Source organism: Lonchura striata, chromosome 4 (genome assembly GCF_050655825.1).
Source record: "Lonchura striata isolate lonStrDom1 chromosome 4, ASM5065582v1, whole genome shotgun sequence".
Taxonomy (NCBI): Eukaryota; Metazoa; Chordata; class Aves; order Passeriformes; family Estrildidae; genus Lonchura; species Lonchura striata.
Window position 1 is genome coordinate 31,665,752 of NC_140706.1, and position 23,382 is coordinate 31,689,133.

A 23,382-nucleotide genomic window follows, 5' to 3' on the forward strand; every position below is an offset into this window, starting at 1 on the left:
TGTTATCTTTCGTATGCATATCCTGTTGTCTATTGCATATGAACAAAATAACTGTTTAATTTCCGAAGTTTATTAGACACTGGAATATTAATACTGTAGAGAAATTTTATATTGCAGATATTAAATACTTAGTTGTAAGTAGTGGGTACTTCTCATCCACTGGGAAATTCTGCCCCTTACTTTTTGGGGTCTATTTTTAAGAATTAGTGTTGATAGAAGCTTTTCAGTGGTTTATTTTTCTTTTGAACAAAAAGTAAGGATAGAGATTTTTGTTGCTTACCTACAGCCTAATCAAACACTACTGAAAATAATGGGTGTTTTTTTATTCATTAAACATTTGTAAAAGTCAGAGAGGTCTAAAAAAACCCCAGGAATAGCAACGTAGAAAAATTAGAGATTGGGGGTAATTTAATGTTTTATTTCTTTATAAAATTAGCTTTTGTGATTATTGGGTGATCATAATCTTGACGGCCCAATTTTGGTTTGCTTGGATAGTTGATTTACACTGGTTTTCCTTGGTTCCATCTCACTAAAGTCAATTGTATTGAATTCCACACATCAACTACTGAAACAAAATTAAAGAAACCCAAAAAACACAAAATTAATAGGCAAGGATTTGTTTCAGAAAGATCTGGTGAAAAGAACATCATGTAAACCAAAGAAGGGTGTAGCTCATGAAGTAAAAGGTTTGAATATAAAGTTGATGTTTCCCATTTCAATTTCTACAGTCTCCAAGAACAGTGAGGCCCTGCCCATTTTACATAGGAAAAGCACTTATTTCTCTCATATTTACAACAGACTCACAATTTTTAGTTTACTACCTTCACTTAATACAGTTTTACTGAACAAAGCACTTGCATGAATTTCATTGTTTGACTTTTATCACTCTTAAGAAAAAATGGGCATATCAGTCTATGCATACTATAGTTGGGGCATTAGCTGATGGTTTGGCCAACAATTAAAACAGGTTATGTTCCAATTAAAAGTGTTAATGGTAATCACCCAAGCAAGAGGAGCAGACTACATAAGATTCCCCTCAGAAGAAAGAACAGCATTTTTAGTCCATGCCTAACCCCTCATTTTACTGGGATGGTAGTTTTATATATGGCTATTAGCAATGGGAGGAAAAATGGGAATATGGAGATGATGCTCAAGACTGATGGGAAGCACCACTGTAAGGAAGATATTATTATGTGTTAAAATAATATCTGTTATATACAAAATTAACTTTCAATGTATAATCCATTTTCAAAATGCATTTCAGGGAGACAGAGTAATTCTTCTTAAGCGAGTTGATCAAAACTGGTATGAAGGTAAAATACCAGGAACCAACAAACAAGGCATCTTCCCTGTCTCCTATGTAGAAGTCATCAAAAAGAATCCATCAAAAGGTGTTGATGACTATCCTGACCCTCCAATACCCCAAAGCTATTCTAGTGACAGAATACATCATTTAAGTTCAACTAAGGTAAGGATTTTCCGATGTTAGCTGCCACCCCTAGAGTGGGTTTAGAAGGACTTGTAATTTTTTTGTTAACATTATACATAACTTAGGCAGTGAGTTACACAACATTTTCTTTCTTGCACAGTAAAATTGCACTACATTAATAAATAATTTTTATAGTCAAGTGTGTCTCATATTCTGCCAGGATTTATGCTCTTTTCTTCATTGGCTATTACATTATTTTTAGTAGACACAGATGAAATTTGGGCAGAAAAGTCAAGCCAACAGGAAAAAAAAAAATATTTGCAAGAATAATTTGCAAATTTGCAAATATTATTTGCAATAATTTGCAAATTATAACAAGAATTTAAGCATTAAGGGTATGTCTAGCAGACTTTTATTAGTACAATGTGAAGAGATTCCCATAACACCATCCTAAAAGCCTATGGTTCCATAAGCATGCAGGACACAGTTTGCCAAGACCAGTTCTGTACCTTTGGAAGCAAAGGAGAACAGCCAGCGACTCTGTAGCAAAATCTTCCTCCTTTTGCCATTCACAGTCTGTGAGGAAGCTAGAATGTTGGTACATTCTTTGGAGTGGTACAAACTGACAGTATTGTTTCATTTAGGAGTGAGGTGACTGTCATTACATTGTCAATGAACTTGAATTCAAACCTTTATGGTTGTATATTTTTCACACCAGATGTGTACCGTAGGTTCCAAATTGTTTTCCTTTCTAGTCTAGATAATCATCACAAATCATACTACAGGATGCTGCAGAAAGATTGCTGTGTTCTGGTTTATCGTTCATTTGTGAGGCTTTGCACTCACCTGTGCAGGGAACATAACATTTTTAGCAGTGATAGAAACTAAGGAAGTTTCTGCATGCAAACTGTGTTTAGAATGAACTCGTTATCAATTACTTTGAACATTTGAGATGGAAACTTTTCTAGGTCTTCATCTTTACTTTTGCTGTTTATCTCTTCAGCATGGGCAGTGGGTTTTTTATGTAATTACAAACTTCTTTATCCTGCTATTAATTCATGTTTCATTTGATTTTGTCCCCTTTTCTATTCTTATCTACTTCCATAGTTGGTGGTCATCTATATGCTTCGACTTTGAAATAAGTTCCACATTTACTAACTACTTTGGGGTTGTAAAAAGCTAGCCAAAGATAATTTATAGGCAACAGTAGTCTCTGAAAATACTTCTTATTACTAAGTACAAGTTAATTTGGGACAGTTGCTGGGACAGGTCTTGTCTGGTTTTCCAGAACATGTCACAACAGAGACTAGATCCTATCTCTTCTATTCCCACAAAACTAATCAATTAACATCAAATTCTGTAGCTGCCAACTGAGATATTCATAAGTTAGGGTCCCTTATTGTTACAGGGATCCAGAGGGTCCTGAAGGCAAGTCAATGAGGCAGCTTAAGTGCTCCCTATTCCAGAGATGCCTCTCCCTGTTTTCTATGGAACAGGCTTCTCTAAGGTATCCTGCTGAAGCTCCATAGTCCTTGTTGAGCATTTACATCCATATTACAAAAGTATTCTACCGCTGTTATTAAATTAGCTTTTACTAAATAAGTTCATGAGGGAAGGAAATTGGTAGAAGCCTTCTTTTTAACATAGGATACTTCAAGAATCAAGTTAAAAAAAAAAAAAAAAAACAAAACCACCACCCACTGAGACTCTTAAACAGACATCTTTTTTCTGGATTCAGCTGTATTCAGGAATGGCAATACTATGAGGAAGGCATGTTGTTCTTGGCTACCTAGAAGAATTTCATCAGTCCTGAAGGTGTTCTAGAGTTTACCACACTTTCTGATACCAGGTTCTCTATTCCTTTGGAGATTTTTGCCACATATTGCTCCTTGTTGCTAGACAATTGTACTAAATTTCTTTGGCCTAATGGCAGTAAAATAAATAAGCAAGACAAGTTATGAGCAAGTTTTGCTCTCTGTAACTTGGCGTAATTCATCTATGTCTTTAGATCTAGTGCAGCTTATAGCCATGGGAAACTAAAAATGGTAAGATCTCCTCAGCAGTATTATTGACTGAGTATTTCTGTAGCAGCCTAACTCTGCTTTAGCAGACTACACTGTATCAGTCTTTACTGTTTACTTTGGTACAGAAGACTCTGTAGCAAAGGTTTGTCTAACTGTAATATAAAGCTGTTTGCCTCAACAAAACTCAAGCAGAAGGTAAGTAAACTAAGTTCCCTATTCTGCAACATTAATGTAGATTTTTGAAATTGTAGTCATCCAGATAACTTAGAGGTGTACAGCTAATTATTCTGGATAGTTGTAGCAATTAGATAAAAATATTTTTTGCTCAAATTTAATTTTGAGGATTAATAGTAATAAAAATGCATTTTCAGTATTTACTGAAGCAATGGATATCTACTGATGCTGTGTACGTGTGACTCACCAGTCTCTCATTCTTAGAAAAGGACGTTTCTTTTACCAGAAGGATACTTCAATCAATATTGTGTAACGGTACTCAAAGCATACTCTTGTGTACTGTGCTGTCACTACTTTAAAAGCATCATTGACTGCCTATGTCCAGTTTGAACTGAATGTACCTTTCACAAATGTTGACATCATTTTGAACTAATAGGGTTAATTTTGAAAAACAAATTAATTCTGAATTCTCAAATTCATTCATTCTGAGCAGCTGCTCATGCCTTAATAAAAGTATGCAATGTATTAAAGATGTTTCTTAAACATTTACTCAGAAGTACTAAGAAAAATAAAAGTATTAACATTTTAATAATTAGAAATTACCTCAGTTGTTATGCTTGGAGAGAAGTATATAATGACATCTGAAGTGTACTTCTGAAAATGCTGTTCTCAAAATAAGAGTAATGGTTTGGGAAAATTTCATTAATATTAATTGTATGATTTAATAACCTGTGACAGGCTTACTAACAGAGCACCATAAGTAACATAACTTCAGCAGATCAAATGCAGTTGCCTTCATGAATGTAACGATTCAGATCTGTCTTCATGTTTGACATTTATGCCCTAAGCCAGAACCCGATAGTTTCATGTTTCAAATGTCTTTCCTGCTGTTCTGATTCATATAGTAGTGATTTCAGACACCCATGGTCACTGAAATTGTACCCTGTAATCCAGATGATGGCACAGACATTTTTCTTTTCCAGTTTACTCATATCCTAATTCTCTGTCATGCTTATCTATTTCTATTCTCATGTTTTACTTATTTTTGAAGTTGCCTTCCCAAGCACTGACCCCACTTTCCAGACAACTTCCGTCGTCTTGGTCACACATTGATCAAAAGATTCTCCAGGCTGACTGTAGTGACTTGTTCTCAAGGACTGTTGGGTTTTCACCTTCAGGCATGTGCAACTTAACTTCTGCATCAGTTCCAGACAGTTTTCTTTGTGACTTAGAAGAACTCAATTCTTTGGCATTAGCAACCTCCCAAGCTGTAGCAATCTCCCCAAGTAATAGCATTCACCACATTAAGGACGGTCACTTTATGCCAAATACAGAGGTGTTTCTCAGCTCTCCTACAGATCTTCCTCTGTCCTCTCTTGTATCTCCCTCTGTCTCATCTTCAGCCAGCTCATCTCATGGTATAGCATATAAGCATGTTAGCAACAATACCAAGTCAGGAAAAGATAAAGACTTAGAAAGCATAATTGACTCTTTAGTTATTGAAGTACCTAGAGATTTGTCAGATACTACAAGAGAAGGTGAACGTAGCACCATCTGTAACATCCCTTCGCCATATGAAGAAGGTTCCTTGTCCAGTGTGCTAGCTGCAAGTGCTGAAAATGAAGAGGAAATCTGTACTGCAGAGCTGTCACTTAATAGGGAGGATCAGTCAGAACCTCAAGAATCAGATTCCTCTGGAGAAGCAGGAGATACAACAGAAGAACTGACTAGACTGTATATAGAGGAGGATCTGCTACATGACAATTTAGAATTCCCAATAGCAAGTGAAGAAGATTCTATGGATTGTTACGAAGGATATACTTCACCAACTATTGATAAGGTATTTTAATTTCTGACAACCCTGACTTCTGTGTTCAGATAATTTAGTATAAATATTCTCTGCCTTGTTCATATTGTGTACAGGCACACTTTTACATAATTGCATTTGATAAAACTGAGCTCTGAGCAGGCTTGTTCAAGAAGAAAGATGTTCCTGCCCATGGTAGGGGAGGTCGGAACTAGATGATCTTTAGGATCCCTTCCCACACAAACCATTCTATAACTCTGTGATTAAAAATTGTCAGCATTAGGGGACAGTCCCTTCTCAGAAGCCAGCATATGCACCATTGTAAATTCTATGATGTATCAATTGTGTTGCTCCTTTCCCTCCTGTCCTTGCTGCTTGCCGAGGAGCTTCTGATGTGAAAAGCCAGTGAACCATTTCCCTCACGAGCCCATTGCATGCTGCCCCTTTGGAGAGAGAGGCCCCAGCAAGCAAATGTGTCAACAGCCTCCAGAGTGAGGGACTCTGTGCCTGCTGCAGAGACTCTGCAGGTTGTGCTGGCATGTGTCAGCTCACCAGCTGATGTATTTATAGCAGGCTCTGTTAGGAGGATCTGACTAACAGTAACAGATCAGATTGTTTGGCAGTTACACAAATGCTTCCTCCTGAAGCCCTCCCCTGTTCCTCTTTGGGACAGTACATCACTGAACTACCCCGTGTGTGCTGGCCATTAAATGCTGCAATGTAACTATACATTTTTCTGTCCAGCACTTACTTCAACAGACTATTCAGGTAGTTGCTTTCACTGTCAGCATGGAAGTCAGGTGCTTAGAACAATATGTTTTAAGTCAAATGTTAAACTATTTAATTACATTTTGCCCTCTAATTACCTTCTACCCTTAAATGACCTGAAAAACACAGGAGAAAAACTTCAGAGTAGAGGTGAAATCCGTGGCCACAAATGGCAACTTTTTAATGCTTTCCAACACAAAAATGTCTTCCAGAAAAGTAGATGACTAATAATAAGATTAGCATGAGATTTGTGATTATTCAGGTTAGTTACATGTCCCCTTAAGAAGCATTTGACATCCTTCAGCTGATTTTGTAACACAGTTTTATAGCGCAGGTACTTCTCATATTTCTTAAACATTTAAACCAGCTCTGCTTTCTGGTGGAACATCAGGAGACTGATCCTCTTTTCCATCTTTCTTCTAATCTTCATTTCCCTCTGCCAAGGCACCTACTTCCCACTCCGTTCCTACAATATCCCTGTCTACTGCTTCCCTCTCAGCTCCTCTCCTCTCTAAACCCTTTCATCAGCAGGAGAAAGACTCACTGCAGCTAAAGGTAACTGCACCCCTTGAATATGGATTGTTGTAAATCTTCGTGTCTATTAAACAACTGCAAGGCTAACACTGAGTTTGATCTTCTCAGATGTACTGCTTTCTCTACTAATACTAAATAACATAAAAAACACAGGATTGATAGGCCTTTTTCAAGTGAAACATAAGGTAAAACTATAGCCATTGCAATACAATTAAATAGTTTAAGGAGATACCAGTGATAGGAAAGCAGAAAGCCTTCTACTCAATTTCAAGTTCATACCATAACAGCAATGTAACTTAGTTAATTGAATAAAACAGAACTGTATTCAAGTATGCAGAAACTAGATAACATTTTTGTGTTTCTGTGTTCAATTTCAATTCAAAGCCTAGGAGAAAAGTCATAAATTTCACAGGAAAACCCACTGTAGAGAGTCATGTTCTAAATACCAGCTCTGTTAGTCAAGGACTGGACAAAGATTATTCCCTCTTCAGGACTACAGTTTGTGTCAGCATCAAAGCTCTGTGGCAGAAAAATGAAAATTTACTGTAGAAAGACAAAACTAATTTGCAGTGCTGACTTCCAGAAGATTTATCTGCTCATGAAAAGGAGAAAAAGTAATGTAAAGAGAAACTATCCTAAACAAGTGATCATTACATCTATGTCATAAATACAGGGTTGTTTTTTTTTCTTAAGATCTACCCCATTTTACAATGTGCATTCACAGAAAACACAGACATAATGTACTTAAAGATGTCTTAAGATCAACAGATCTGTTGATTTTTTTCTGAAGCGGGGAAGAGATATAAGGCTTCTCTCCAGGAGATGAATCTGTCATGAGCTTAGGTTTGGTCCACCTTAAAGAAGGGTAAAATAGAGTACTGTACTTGTTTCTGCAGCTTTTAATAATGTAGTAGTTGGTAGAGTGCTTTTGGTGGTTTTGCTTAGCCTAACCAGAAAAATTAAGAACATTCCTCGTTCTACATTGATATTTTTTTTAGGTGACCTGTATATTCTGTGCCCTTATTTGAGCAAGGTGTGTTAATCCAAGCTGAATATACATAGAAGGAATATATGTTTTTTAAACTGTATACTGATACTTCAGTAACTTTTGTTAATTTAAAAATACATACATATATACATACACACACATATATATATATTTGCTATGTAGCTTAAAACTAAATGGAATACAGGGAGCTATGGGTGGGAAGTGTCACTACGCATTTTGTTAGTGCAAAGGATGTATCCTCCAAAAAAAAGAAGTCTGAAGACATATCCTAAGGAGAAATGCTGACATTTTTCTGTCTCCTTAGCCTCTCTTGGTACCTTTTTTGCTGTTCTTATTCACCCCTATCTCCTAAGAAGGGGCTGGGGTTTTTTTTGATTAGTCACATTCTACTGACAGTCACAATTACCTAAGAAAAGGTTTCCAATATAGCACTCCACTCTCCTCACGTTCCCGCCAACTCACCCCTGCCTATGAGATTTCACATGGGCTGCACTCACACCCCTTAATTACTGAATTTTGACAAACATGAAGTTGATTTGTAGTGGTGCTAACAAAATGAGGATACTTTCATGAAGTACTTTCCACCACGTATTTACTTGCTTTCTAAATGCAAATCCAAGGGGTCTGTTCTGTTTAACAACAAGGAATTACATTTACCATTGGTATTTCTAAGGTAGCAGAAATGCTACCTTAGAAATATCAATGGCAAATGTAATTTGCTCTGTGCTGTATGGCAGATGTAATTCGCTCTGTGCTGTTGAGCTTTCCTGTGTTATTATCTGAGCTACTTCAGAGGCTACACATGCAATAACTGTTCCAAATGCATATGCTATACAGGATTAATCTTTTAATTGTAACATGTAAAGATCTGTGCCAGAGCAGGAAACCCTTGAGGAAAAAAGATACAGTGGAAGAAGAGAAAATACTGTATATTAATATTTCCCCTCTTACCTGTAACAGTTGCTTTTTTTAATCAGGAAAAGCATGTCTGATTTGCATGCATGAATGAAGCAACAAAAATCCCAGGATGCTTCATTCTTGAACTCTTGCTTGACAAAGTTTTTGTGGTTCTTCTAGGCTAATTTAAAGAGGGAGCTATTTGTTATGGGTAAACCTCCTCGTAGCCCAGTGATGACTAAGAGATCCTGCAACTCACCTGTCAGAGGTCACAACTATTCACACAGGGTATGGTACTGGATGCCCAGTGTGTAATAACAGCTTTTCCATGGACGAGGAGCTCAGTGTCCAGTGTCCCAGTATTTTGCTTTTACCCAAGTGTCTCAATACTATCAGTATGCTGTGTTTTCTTCCTGTTGTGCTTCTGTGCTATGACTGAATAAAGGCAACAGGTCTGTGTGTGCCTGAACGTTTTATATAAATCCAGTAGTGTACTGTATCTCTGCAGTACAGCATGGTATTTCCAGTGCTACAAGGTGTTTATATATGGTTCTTTATAATTAGTATAGTTTTATTAAAATTACTCCTCTCTTTCAAAGCATTTTTAGTTTATTAAAATTACAGCTTCCAAGAGTCAAAAATTGATTCTCCATTCCAGACTGAATTCTTGGTTTTGAATCTCTGTCCTTCTTTTCAAAATGTTTTGCTTCTGCTGTATTTTTTCACTCAATACTGTCCTCTTTACCCAAACATTCCAGATTTTAATACTCTTTGACCTTTCACTTCTTATCTGTAACATAACTGTAATATAACTCTAATACTTTCATCTAGCCAGAAAGTCAGAAGTCAGATTCTTTAGAGTTTGCATGGATTTTGCTCAAAAAGGTAATCTACATTATGGAAGGGGAGGGGGGAACAAACACAAAAAATCCCCTCAACCTAAACGATAGGGGATGAGAATTTATGGTTTATGCTTTGCTTTCAGTTTAGGATTTAATTGTCCTTTGCATTGGTTTCTTAACATTTAGATCTTAAAACTGGCAATGGGATGAATTGTTTTCCATGCTGTTGCTGCTGATTTTAGGCGATCATCTTTCTGGTGTCTCCCTTTTTAAAATTTGAATCTTAGTTTAAGATATGCAGCTTTGTGTAACTTCCAAAGTCTTAGCTTTTTGGCATACCTCTGTTTGCTTCCAGGTATTGAGGGGACAGTACTTTCTTCACTAATGAAGAAAGCCAGTTCAATCCTAGGAAGGCTGGGATTCTTGTAGTAGCAAACACCATCTAACCAAAAGACCAACTAGGAATGAGATCTGGTAAAAAAGGGATTAAGCCCTATTTTAATTTTGCACATTACTCCAAATGAATGACATGTAACCAGTATATTGGTCAATGTGTAGTATATTTCTTACTTTAGTAATTCCTAAAGTACAAGAGCACATATCATGTGCCTAATTTGCATACTCAGGACTCTGCAGAACTTTTATATGTAAGTCCAGTATCAATCATGCATGAAAATCAGGCATACAACTGGGACCATTTAATTGATTGCACACCCCTTAATGTTTTTGGGATTTGGTCCTGCAATATTTTCTAGTAAATAGGACAGTCTGGTAAACTGAGGTGCATTTGAAAACTTGGCATCTTTGTTAACAGTCCCTTGTCCAGCCAATGTAACTTTATGTGGAATGAGGGAAAGAAAACAGGGAGAAAGCTTCTGGATGTCAGCTGGGGTATTACTGTGGAATGCATCCAAACAGAGAGCAAGCACCAAGGTCCCCCTGCTCAGACCACCAATCACTTCAGCCTATTTCTGCAAGATTTGTAATTTTGTCACAAGACTTTTCTCTGCAGCAATAACATAGAGTTGAAAATCATAAGTCATCTTGATTCTTATCTATTTCTACAGTGGTTAATTAGCAGTAGAACCTTTTATGAAGCAGATGCAGAAAAAGAAGATAATACTAACCTTTCCAGTTTTTTCCTGGTATTATGTTCAAAGCATTAAATTTATTTGTAGCATTGCTTAGGACTTTTACTTCCATTATTTATAGGAGAAGTCCTTAACCTCAGTTGAGTTATTTCGTATCTCTATATTTGGCATTCAGCTTTGGCATACAGACCAGATGAAAGATTAGCAGCAAATCAGGGCAGATTCCAGTCTAAATACAAAGCATTTTGACTATTCTCCTCTTGCTTGACAAGCCAGCAATTGAAGGAGGTTGTACTGAGAACTGTTTAATTTGCAATCTTTACTGTTTATTCTTCAGAAAAATTAGCCATCTTTCTTGTACACTGGCAGAGGACAGTTAAGTGAGGGAGAGAAGACAGTAAATAGTATGAACAATTTTTTTCCTTTGAAAAATCTCTTTCCCACCTAGCATTCAATAATATGATTAAAAAAAAAAAAAAAAAAAAAAAAACCTGCAATCTACCTCCCTGCATATTTAGGTACCTTTTAAAAGGTATACTCTATAGACTGTAAAGTACAGACTGTTCACAACATTTTCTGCACATATTCATAGAAACTGCTGAAAAGAAATTTAACTAATTTAATCTGGAGATGCTGAGAAGGAAAAAAAGGGAAAGAAACCTAACAAACTACATCCTGTGTTTTTCTGTTCAATTTTTGCCATCAGCCTGTGGATTGTTTACTGCTGCCTTCTCTCTTGGAAGACTATATCATCTTCAAGAGTGATAAAAGAGTGACTGAAATAGTCAAACCAAGAGAACCATGGGGCAATAAAACAAATTCCGTGGTTTAAAGATCAGGTTGCAGTTTACTCAATTCATGAAAGAAAGTGCTATGAGCAGAGTTTGATATTCACATTCCCAAAACAGATATGAGGGCATCCTCAGTCAACAGAGAATACGATCCTTGCTCATTATCAAGAGCTTTTCCAAGCAGCTGCTCCTGCACTTTCTGGCCCCAGCCAGATTCTAATCAGTATAAATCAATGGCTTTCTAAGCAGGATATGGTTTCTGTAGAAGGTTAGTATTTTTCATTTCCATTGCATACAGATGTATTGAATATTACTGCTCAGTAATGCTCCATTAAGAAGGAACATAGTTCCTTTCAAAAAGCTTTGCACTGGAAATACAGACTACTTTCTTCTGTTAAAGTGTTAATTGTTATATTCACACAATTAAATGTATTCTTTCAAAATTTTTTTTCTGTTCTTTGCCTCCAAACAGCCTGCATGGCTTGAGATGAAACAGAATTAGTTAAAGCATAGCATGTTATGCCTGCCAAGTTAGTACTTTGTGTGTGTAATGAAAATTGTTATGTTGTTCGTCTGTGAATATTCTAGATTCTGCCATTATGTATAGGAGATTTTATTTCTGCTTATCTAAAAATATATTTCACTCAAAAAATGTATGATGTTCATCAGTTGCATCCTACTTTTCCAATGTTATTTCTGTTTCACAGTGAAGAGGCAGCAGGGTTCTGTTCCAGCTTTGTACTATGCTATAAATATAATGGACTGTTGATGAGGTTGACAGTTTTGTTTAGTTTTTATTATGACCTCCAAAAATCAGATCTTTAAATGTGCCAAGATTCAGTTGTTGGTCATGTCTCTTAAGAATTTCTTGTGAGTTGGAAGGGGGGCCGAATGGGCCATGGTTTTACTCAAGGTAAAATACAAACTCTTGAGCAACTGTGTGTTACACCCCTGTCCAACTATTTGGACCTTAAACTGCAAATCTGTATTACATTTCAAATCATTTCATTTCAGCCACAGCGCCCTGTGCTTTCTCATGAAAACATACACGGTGGGGGGGAACCGTAAGTATAATTCCTGTCTACTAAACCAAACACTAACATTTAACCAACAGCCAGCACACCATCAGATTAATTTTTTAACTTGCCAAGTAAAATTATGAAGAGATTTCACTGATTTATAGATAACTGCATGATGTAGGAAAATAGCCAAGAAAGTCCCAGAGAGCAAAGCCTTATTTGTTTAATTTTACATTCAGTGCAGCCAGACATGGCAACTTAACAGTTCTCCATTGTCTGTACTTACAGAAGAGATTCTGACTTTTTTAATTCTCTCTATTTTTACATCTCAGCAAAATGACAATTACAGATTCAACACTGATTCAACTGATCTGCTTTACTGACTTGATACAATTATTGAGAAACAGTTCTGGATGTGAAGAGAGAGTAAAAAAGTAACTTGATAATGTTGATCACAGGAACACAGGCTTACACTTTTTGGTGTGATTTACAAGTACAATTCAAATATGAGATACAAGAAAACTTTCCTGAAAACTGGAGAAGAACCTAGAACTCAAGTCTTATTTTAAGTGCTTGGGATATTTCAGTACTGACAGTTAAAATGCAAGTTTAATGCAAGATTGTCTCTTGATCCCTGTCCCCCCCAGCCTTGCACTTGGGTCCTACTTCAGTGATCACTGAAACCAGTAGCCATTCTTCCTTTAGCATCAGAGCACTTCAGCATATGCCCTATTCGATAATTTTCCATTAAATGTACCTAAGGTTTATTGTCTAAAAATATTTTTACGCTTTCCTTAGTCATTTGAAGATGAAAAAGAGGGGCAAAAAGAGGGGCACGTAGATATACCACAAATACATAATTAGATTTGGATATTCAATCTCACTAAAACCACAGTTTCCTGTCGGAATTGCTGAGCATACTGAAGCACCTAACTCAGTTCTGAAAGCAATAATTTTCTAATTCATTTTGTTCAATATATTATAAGTAGTTCATTATTAAAGTTATTGATTCCCAAAATCAAAAATAGAAATATATTAAATTTATATATAAATTTTCTTGAATATGTTTTCTGTCAGTATTGTAAATGCTAGTAGAGTTTTCATACTTAGAAAAGTCCTAGATTAGCATAGAGAGAATGAAATTACTATAAATTAGTTTTTAAATGGATATCTAGAAATTACTAGATTCAATTTCTAAAGTTCAAAGAGAGCTCATTGGGAAGTTCTTGTTACTGTACTTGAGTAAGTAATTGGCTTGAATCTTATTCATGACACATTACATCTGCAAATCCTGTCCCCTTGGAAGCTGCATTTAATTATTTTTTGGAATATCACCATAGCTCTGCTTTCCTGAAATGATGATAAGCATAAAAGAAAATATTATTGCCACTTAGTTTTTTGCACAGATTGTTCTTACTCCTGCTACACAAATTACTAAAGATAATTGCTTAAACAACCAGTCTCTTTCCATTCTGTTAGAGTAATTAAAATATAAAAAGAGACTTTTGGGGCTTGGGAAGATGACTGCCAGTGATGAGAAACCAAGAGAAATTGGTTTTCTTTTTTTTCTTGGAACATTTTCTTCTTTTCTAATCTCCGAATCAGCAATGTGAAAAATAAGTGTAGTTTACTCAAAATGACCATCATGAAACTAAGCCTAGCACCAGTCTGTATATAGGATTTTCAAATTGGGATTTCAGGACCAGGAATTTTTTTACTAAAGTGTACATCTTATTGAAGCCATGAAAACTTAGCTAAAATTATAAACCCATCAATGAGCAGGCTATCTTGTTTTACTGGGAAAAGTGCATTGACAGTGTTAAGGTTTAAAACTCAGTGAACTGTTTTAAGAGAAAAGGATAGACACAATTATGTTCTGCTTCAGTAATCCAAAATTAATTTTCCCAATTTCTGCTGTTGTACCATGCTTCTTTTTAGACAGACATATCTGAGGCACAGTTTCTTAGGAAAAAAGGCCAATTCTGACTCTGCAGGACTTACAGGCTTGTGCAATAATCTTCCTGTGGGCTGTCAGCCCAAGAACCTTCAGTTCCCCCTAGTGAGAGTTTATTCTTTCAATTCAAAAAACTTTAATTAAAGCTAGCAAGGAATGAAATACAATGATTTAGTAATTGCACACTTCTTGCCATTTAGCCACCTTACATCCTGCAATCTGCAGCCCTAGCCAGGTGTAGAAGCACAGCTCAGGGTTTGAATATTGTTTGAGTTTCCATCCATATGTCCTCTGATTTGTTTCAGGCCTCTCCCTCACTCCCAAAGATGGCTTGTCTATGTAGCCACTGAAGAGCCCGGGGAGGTCCCCCAGCACAGTGACAGCGTGTGAGAGCTGCTGTCCTGGGTACCTGCTCCTGGCTTCTCAGAGCTTAAAGGCAGAGCCACAGTGTTAGGTGCTGACCATGGAAGGATACAGGCCTAGCACATCTAGATTGTCCTTTAGAAGCACTCTGTTTGGTTGCTGAACTATAAAATATCTGGTTTTGAAACTGGTTGAGGAGCCATCAGACTTGCCTTTAAACCCCGTCTTCAGTGTCTAATGAGTTGCCTTTCTAATGAAGGTTTTTATTTACTATACATTCCTTACCCTCAAGTCCACCAGGCAAAAAAAAAAAAAAAAAAGTTATTTTCCCCTCTATTTGCAAGAAATGTTTTTTCTCAATGTTTAAACCAGCTGCTTTACTTGAGCAAAAGTGCAAGGAACTCTTACTTCTTTTTAAAATACCTCATTTGTCCTATTTAAGGTTTCAGGCTCTATATAACTATACTCCTAGGAACGAAGATGAATTGGAGCTCAGAGAGGGAGATGTCATTGATGTGATGGAAAAATGTGATGATGGATGGTTTGTGGGTATGTTTTAATTTGGTTGCCTTCTTCTTTTTTACCCCCTGACCTTTGCTGCCCTCTTTGTGTAGCGTCTTTTAAACAACTTGATTTTTGGCATTTAGTGTAATAAACTTGAACCTGGCTTTATCAAGAGAAATCCCAACCAAAATCCACTGAAATTAGCAAGTGATTTTGCACTTTTGTCTGTTAAAATTAATAGATGCAAATATACACACGGCTCCGGATTGTTGTACAGCATTGTTGTCATTTGTGACACAGAATGGACTATGTATTACTTCTCTCTTTATAAAGGCCAGGCAACTTAAAACCTTCCCATGGGAATACATCCACAGCATTGACCACTTGTGAAACCCAAGTATTACTGAATAAACAATAATTTCATAACCAGGTGTAAATATGGTGGCTTAATCATCTCATAAACCTTCATGCACACAGCAGCTAACTTAGTCATCTGACAAGTTCTTAATATTTTAAAAATTCACATTATTTAAATAGATTTTATGTTGTTGAAATTAAATTACTTCTATATACCAAGAATTTTAGCACAGCCTTTAATCAGGCATAACAATTTAGTCAAATACGCATCTTAATTTGCATTTTTCTTCCTGTGTTACACTTTGTTAAACCCCACAAATAAAATTACATAGTATAAGGAACTCTAGATCATTCTATTTGTGCAATATTAAACATAAAAAATTTTTAGGCCATGCTTACATAGTAATTTTCTGTTGTTATTTCCATCTTTCATCTATTGCTTCTAATTTCAGGAACCTCAAGAAGAACCAAATTCTTTGGTACTTTCCCTGGAAACTATGTCAAGAGGCTGTGAAATTTTTTTTTCTACTTATTTATGCTGCATCTCTGCAACACATCTGCATAAAGCTGCTAGAAAACATGCTACGCTGGCCTTCTGTTTTCTTGCTTGCAGTGTCAAATAGAGGCCATCTAGTTCATCCTCATCCCCATCCCACCCGCCAAACCGTTCCAGCAGTATTACAGCAACGACCACAGTGTGAATAACTAAGCTTTTCTGAGACAAGAGGAATCATTTCAGCATTTAAATACTCCCTGCTTTAAAGTCTTTTCATGCGAAACACAATAGGAAAAGCCTGATGACAGATACGCAAATGAGTTGCCAGGGAGGGTAGGGGGGAAGGGGGGATAAATTGATCTTGGTTTGAACATTTGTGGTACTACCATGAAGTCTGGTGGGATTTTTTCAGCATGCATGTAATACAGAGGAAAGTTGCTGTTTACTATTTTTTTAAAAATTGATTTTACACATTCTTATTAGCTTGGCAGCATTTGTTGCTTCCACATTGCTGTGTCACGGGTTTGCCTATTGTACTGGTTTACAATGTATGACAAACTATAATATAGATTTTCTTTGCCTGCACTTGTATGCTGTAACAAATGCACAGTGATTGTAAAATCTCAAGCAAGCAAAGTGAAAAACGGAAGAACTGCAAGTGTTCTGAATGGGTGCAATGGTATTGGCTAAATCTTTTTTCTTTTTTTCCCTAATGAAAAACTGTAGTATACCTGTAGTGTTTTCTGTTACAAAGTAAGAAGTGCAAAAGGCACAAAGACTTGGGAAAGAGGATTTAAGGAAGAGCAAGACAGTGCTGTAAGCATAGACAATGATAATCTGCTATTGATGTCTGATATTAAATGGTTGTAATCAAAATCTTGTAATAGTAAGCAACATGAAGTGTAAGAGGTTAGTGTTTTTACTTATCAGGAAATTAAAGAAGCAGGAATGTAAACAGTGTTAGTACAAAGGGTTGTTGGATTTTGGTTTTTTTTTCTTTCCTAACATAGCCACTTGAAAAATATTCACAAGCATCATGTACTGATTTATTTCACTATATATGTGTATGTATGTTAATGAAACCCAAGTTACACATTCTTTTTAGGAATTTAGACAGCAAAAAATGTCACAAGTATTAAAACCGATATATTTTAGAGGTGTTGGGTTTTGGTTTTTTGTCTGAATAAACAAGTGTTTGAAAACATACATTTTCCATAAGAAAAGGTAAGCATAAATAGCAAATTAAATTAAGGCACAGGATGATAATCACTATGGCTTTATAAAAATAAAAATTTGGATTTGGTTTTTTTGGCACCTTATAGATGGCAAAAGCTTCTGCTGCATTTTTCATGGGTAAAGGATCAAAATTATCAAAATGTATGTAGTCTCTGTAGCATTTTGTACATAATTTTGCGTTTTTGTACAGAGCCATTTGGTTGTTGATTTTTTAAAAAATTAAGTTTTTATTTGCCCTCTTCACATACAGAACATTTCAATGCGTTTTTCTTTTCTTTCTCTGTTTACCATAAGCACATCTGGATAGTGCAATTCTGTAAGATAGCCTTTTATGCAAAATTTTATTAATTAAAATATGGTTTACCAGCCAAATCTAAATGTACATATGTCTTTATTACTGAGAAAGGTCATTAAGGCAAAGGTAAAGAAACATCTTTGTGCAGCATACCTTTATTATTGCAGATTTCATGGCAAAAGCTTTATATTCAAAGGCTTTCAATTTTAAACTAGATCTGCATGCAGCTTTGCTGTGAGATTAATACTATCTTTGATGCCATTTATGATTGAGGACTTAAATATCTGTTGCCTGTGATATTTAAAAAGTACTGTTTCTACTCTGTATCTGATTTTAGAAAAATGCAGGTTTTTCATACCTGGCTTTCAGGTAACTGACTTTGAATTCCTACAAGCAAAAGGTCTCTGTTGGTTTTTTTTCCTTGAATAGACTTCTAATAAATTTTGCTTGGAGTACAAAATTGTTTCCCCCATCCTTTCTCCAAATACAAGTAACTTATCACTTAAGTATTGCAAAGACTTCAAGTTTATAAACAAATATTAGTACACCTTGTACTTACACACACACCCCCACCAAGCCTACATCAGTTACATTTATGTGCCACTAGCATTGCCCACACAGCTTTCACTCGGTCCACTTCTGTGTCATCCTCGAAACACCTGAATGCAAAAGCAACAGTATGGACTCTCTGCACAGAGTGTCAATTTGAGATGATTTTTCTCTTGCCAGAGCCACCCTTCACACAGAAACACAAGGGCAAAACACACAATGTATAAACCCTTTATACATGCCAGAAGTTCCTACATCCTAATCCTTCAACAAAAGCAAAACAAGAACTCCCATGTTAAATGACAGCACAGGAATGAGAATTAAGGAAAACATTGGTTTTTGGGGAACATTTTACACTTGGGACATCTCTGCCTGGTAAGAAACAACAAAAACTTGCAACAAGAAGCAAAGCAGGTTCTAGGTTTTGGGTGGGGGTTTGCATTTGGCTTTATTGTTGAAATTTTTTTCACTGCTTGGTAGCACAGATACTGCTGGAGACTCAGAGTAGCTCTTTGGTCCTTCTTTACCATTCCACACTGGCCATTCCTGCTTCTTCCCAAATGCTATGCATAGTGTACTTCCACCACTCAAGAATCCAGTACAACAGCAACCTGCATTTGGACAGGAATAATCCCTTTCCTCAAGTCTGATGTATGCTGTTTCCTCTTCACAATTGCTGGGCTGGAAAATGCAAGGCCATCAACATCTCTAAGTAAATGATAAATATGTAGCTGAAAGTGATACCTGTCTACAGGGAGGTTAAGACTAAGGACTGCTATTAAAACTCCAGCAGAAACTCCTTTGTCAGTATAATTGTCAGTGCTGGGAGTGTTTTCAGTCAGGACAAGCCTGATTTAGTCAGTATGACTGAAGTGACCATTCCTTTCCTCTGCTAATTTAGCTTAAGCCACCACATGCATCTCTTCTCACAACCCAATAACCAAATGCTGACACATTCAGTCAAACATTGTGTGGTTTGCCCTTTTTGTTTGCTGGTTGACCCAGCACAGGATTCAGGACATCACTGAAGTCCTGCCTTATGCCAGGTACCTGTGAGAACTGTCAGAAACAGGCAGTGCTGTGCTTTAATAGTCTTGTATAAAAACTAGCCTAATAACACCAGCTGGTTAGTATAGTCTCACTGGATTATTAAGGTCTGAGTGGTTAAGGGATGAAATAGAATCCTCTGCTAATTGCAAAATGAATGAAAAGGGGGAAAATATTTGCCATTGTAATGAGAATAGCAAGCCATTGGCACTTCAGGAGAAGACTGTAGTTCTTAATGTTTTAGTCAAAAAGTAGAGAAATATTTAAGTATATCCAGGTAAATCAAACATACTCAATTCTGCTAAGTCTGCTGAAATCCCAACTACACTATTTAAGAAACAAAACTAAGTATTTTTTGAGTTTCCTTGGATAGGCTCCTATAAAAACATGAAGGCCCCCCCACATGAGTAGTGGTGTTTCGTCCTAAAAGCCACAGCAAGAGAGATCTGGGGAATTAGAGGCCAGCCAGTTTTATATCTAGGAAAAGATGAGGAAAAAGATAAATTACAAGCCTCAGATACTCACTGATTTTTCTGGAAATTAATATATCAAACCAAATTCCTTTTCTCTTGTCAGCATATGTAGCATGCTTCTTGATTTCTGTTAGGATTTGTTTTTAATACTATGAGTTGGCAGCTGGATTTGCAGACTAAGAAAAGTCTGTACCAGTGCAATAAAATCAAGTCTGTTGTAGAGCTGCAGTACATTACAGACAAATAGGTAATATAATCACAGCATCCTGAAAAACCAATTGACCTCAGTCCCTACCCTGCAGAGTATATTTGCTGCCGAGGCAAAGGCTTCCTAAAGCAAGAGAGCCCATAACATATCAACAAGCCAGGGAGACTAATGCAGAAGCAGTTCAGGGTAGTGATCTATATCCCAAACTAAGCAAAGGGTCACCCTAGCAGGTCTCACATTCTGTCACCCGTGCCAAAGCAAAGCATGGTGTCATTCTGCGATGCCTGGTATTTGCTAGTTGCCTTTTAAATGCTGATATACAGAACCCGGACAGGAACACGAGGTGCTTCCTGTGCATTTGAAAAAGAAGTGCATGAGCCCATGGGAAGCTGGAATCATGAAGTCAGTAGCTCTAGAAAGACCTTAGGTCATTGCTAAATATAGTCCCTTACAGCATTAATAGTTACAGGGTGAAACCCTGCCTTTGCTCCAGTTAACAGCAAGTCCCTTTGAAATCAACAGATCCCACAGTATTGGTAATAATTTCTGTATTAACATGAAACTAAAATTACACAAGAAAGAAGCACTAGAACAACTGAATGTCCAATTTGGGTTGGTTTTATAATACTGAAAACTCTGAGTGCACAGAGAGACCAGAATCCACTTCTTTAACCATTCCCCCAACAGAGCAGAGCAGATAGTTCCCTTTTATAGTACTTAACTGACAAGTTAGCTTAAAAAAAATTATTTTATCCATTGTTACAACTAGCAAATACCAATCAGACCAACACTTAAATCCATCCATTTTACACAGCAGGGAACTGCCAGACCAACACAATGGAAATCAGTGCCTTATGCATACACAGTAAATAGGGATGCTGAATTAACATGACTTTCTTCTGCAACTCTATTAATAATCAATCAACATCATGCCATTTATTTGACTGGATGCAGAAATTGCCATTTTACTTTTATCCTCCCTGTAACGGCCAGATAGTGAAGTTCCCAAGTCCTAGCTAAAGATTGCCCAACAGAATCTATTGTTCTCATCCATATAGTGAAGTCACATTCCTTTGAAAATTAAAAATATTTTCACACATATCTATGCAAAATATGACAGAAATCCACTGAAATGAACAAATTCCTGTTTGCACTTCCCTAAGTCAGAAACTAATTAGGCCAAAGAAGGTGATACTGGTCACTGCTAGGCTCTCATTTATGGGGTTTGTGTCACCTCTGAAACATAAAAAAAAAATAGCAAAAGCTTCTAGTTACTATGTGGTGATGAAACCAGGGAAAAACCTGAACAATCCTGCAGGTGCAACTTCTAGTGCAAATGTGCTGTAAATAGTTACACTGTGCAGCTGCACCCAGGACTCCCAGCTCCTGTTTCATTTGCATCAGTGAGAATCCCACATATAATGTATTAAGAAATATGCCTTTTGATATTTAGATTTTGTTTCCTGAGGTGTCACAAAGGAGCAAAATTTTGTGGTAACCAATTGCTTTATACCACAAAAAAGCAGAAAGCATTCTTACTAAAATAGCTTTAATGCCTATAACAACTATCTCATACCAATTTTTTGAGCAACCTTTCTTTCATGATGTCACATCTAATTACAAATCAGGAGCACGGAGGGTTCCACTACATCAGAATGGCATTACATCACAAGTGACACGAGGGCAGAGAGAGGGGGAAATGTTGACTGACAACACAAAATGCGTTGCTATCCTCAGTACACTCACATCTCAACAATTCATGTTTCTTGCTGCCAACACAAATGACAAACTTGGAAGCCATTATTTCATCACCCCCATAAACAAATAGCAAAGTAATCCTCCTACATTTTCCATCCATTAGATAAATCAGTAAACCATTTTAAAAACATCCCATGAATAATGTAATAATTTATTTCTACCAATGAAGAATTACCAGAGAGTTACAAGCAGTGGCTCTTGATAGTTCCCTCCAAAAGGAGGGGTTTCACTTCTCTCTCACAAGCTAATGTTTCCTTTGCAAGAGAGGGTCCAGTATTCACTTGTGTCCACTTTGGGGTCCAAGCTCTAGCTCCAAGTGATTGGAAGAGAACTTTGCTATTTTAAGATCTTAAAGGATCTAGTCCTTTAAGATTGTTTTGGCCATCTTACTTTAATATAAAATGGAGTAATTTTATCTCAAGACTTTCTGTAAGTGCCACTTAAGGACCAAAGAAATAAGCTGCTCTAGTAAAATGATCAAGCCTTCAGTCATTTGCTGTGATTCTTTCCCTCGCCCTTGAGTTAAGCATACAAGTGAAACCAGCACTTCAGATGGGGAACACTGAGAAGCCTGAACATGTCGTTCTAAGTGGGTCATTGCACCGCTTCTGTCACTGTGATTTGCTAGATAAACCCCAAGCATGCAAAGACCCAACGCATGCTTCCCTGGGTTAGTGCTCTGAACTGTAATGTGAAACATGTACAAATACCAGCTGGCTTAATACCCACCAGAGGCTTTTCTTACACTACCATAGATTCATCTGTTATAGATAGGGGCTTTTTTCACATATAACTGGAAGTATTTGAACAGGTGAGAATGAGCCCTTCCCTCCTTACACCATAAAAGAGGACAAATGAATGTGCCCAGGACGTCTGGGGTAGTAGAGAGCAGTATTTATATGCCATGGAAGAGTTTAAGGAACTATTTATAGATTCATTTCAACTGCTCCTGCAGCCAGCTCTGAGGTACAAGACATAAAGCAGCACATGAGACAATCTGAAGCAGAAAGTATCACAGTCATATGCCATCAAAACCACCCAGGATGCACAAAAAACCTCTCTGCTAGTCACCAATCCATATTCACATTCTGAAACAAGCATACTGCTACATAGGGGTGCCAAATTTTTGTACCTACCATTTCAGACAAAAGGCATTTTAAGGAAGAGTGGTTGAAGAAAGCAATTGTCACAAACCTACATCAGCATCATATAAGAACTTCTGACCATCACAGCTTTAAATACAAAACTTCTGCAGTTTAAGCTCTTACAGAAAATTGACTATTCAGTTGCATACACCAGGGATAAATTCTGTGCACAGGATCTTAAAATTACTGCTAACTATCCAAACTTTCTCCATTCTTTGCAACACACACTTCCTTTGTTTATCTATTTCATTACAGGGTCAGAAACAGTGCAGGCTTCGAGACAAGAATCCTCAAGGCAGAAAAACTGCAACTTATTTGTACAGCATTCATGCTAAGATGTCCTTGGTCTTTTGAGGTCTTAACCATTGCTTCAATGCAGAATGGAAAACAGCACTAAATGAAAATAAATTGTTTAATTTATAGACATACATTCACAGGTACATCCTGCACCTCAGTTACAGGGTTTTTTTGAGCAGAGGAAGCAGATGTTTCAGCCTCCTCCATTCAAAAAAAAAACAAAAACAAAAACAAAAACCACACCACAAAAAAAAAACACCCTAATACACAACAAAACTAGAGAGGTGGGGTGGCTGCTAGCAAAGAAAGAGCAGT

General features: G+C 36.8%; 1 protein-coding gene across 6 annotated transcripts in view; it reads left to right on the plus strand.

Moving 5' to 3' along the window:
• The window catches only part of SORBS2 (sorbin and SH3 domain containing 2), a 144,511-nt gene extending 126,461 nt beyond the window's left edge, over positions 1-18,050 (plus strand). For 4 of the 6 annotated variants that reach the window (XM_085578698.1, XM_077782879.2, XM_085578699.1 and 1 more), the window contains 4 exons: positions 1,265-1,468; positions 12,381-12,430; positions 15,145-15,251; positions 16,016-18,050. In XM_085578698.1, the coding sequence (XP_085434824.1) occupies positions 1,265-1,468; positions 12,381-12,430; positions 15,145-15,251; positions 16,016-16,077 (423 nt within the window). In that variant the 3' untranslated portion in view covers positions 16,078-18,050. Of the gene's footprint in view, positions 1-1,264; positions 1,469-4,678; positions 5,468-6,646; positions 6,758-8,822; positions 8,931-12,380; positions 12,431-15,144; positions 15,252-16,015 lie in introns of all 6 variants that reach the window. The other 2 variants (XM_085578697.1, XM_085578696.1) reach the window with 1 other exon arrangement.
• Positions 18,051-23,382: the final 5,332 nt, after the last annotated feature.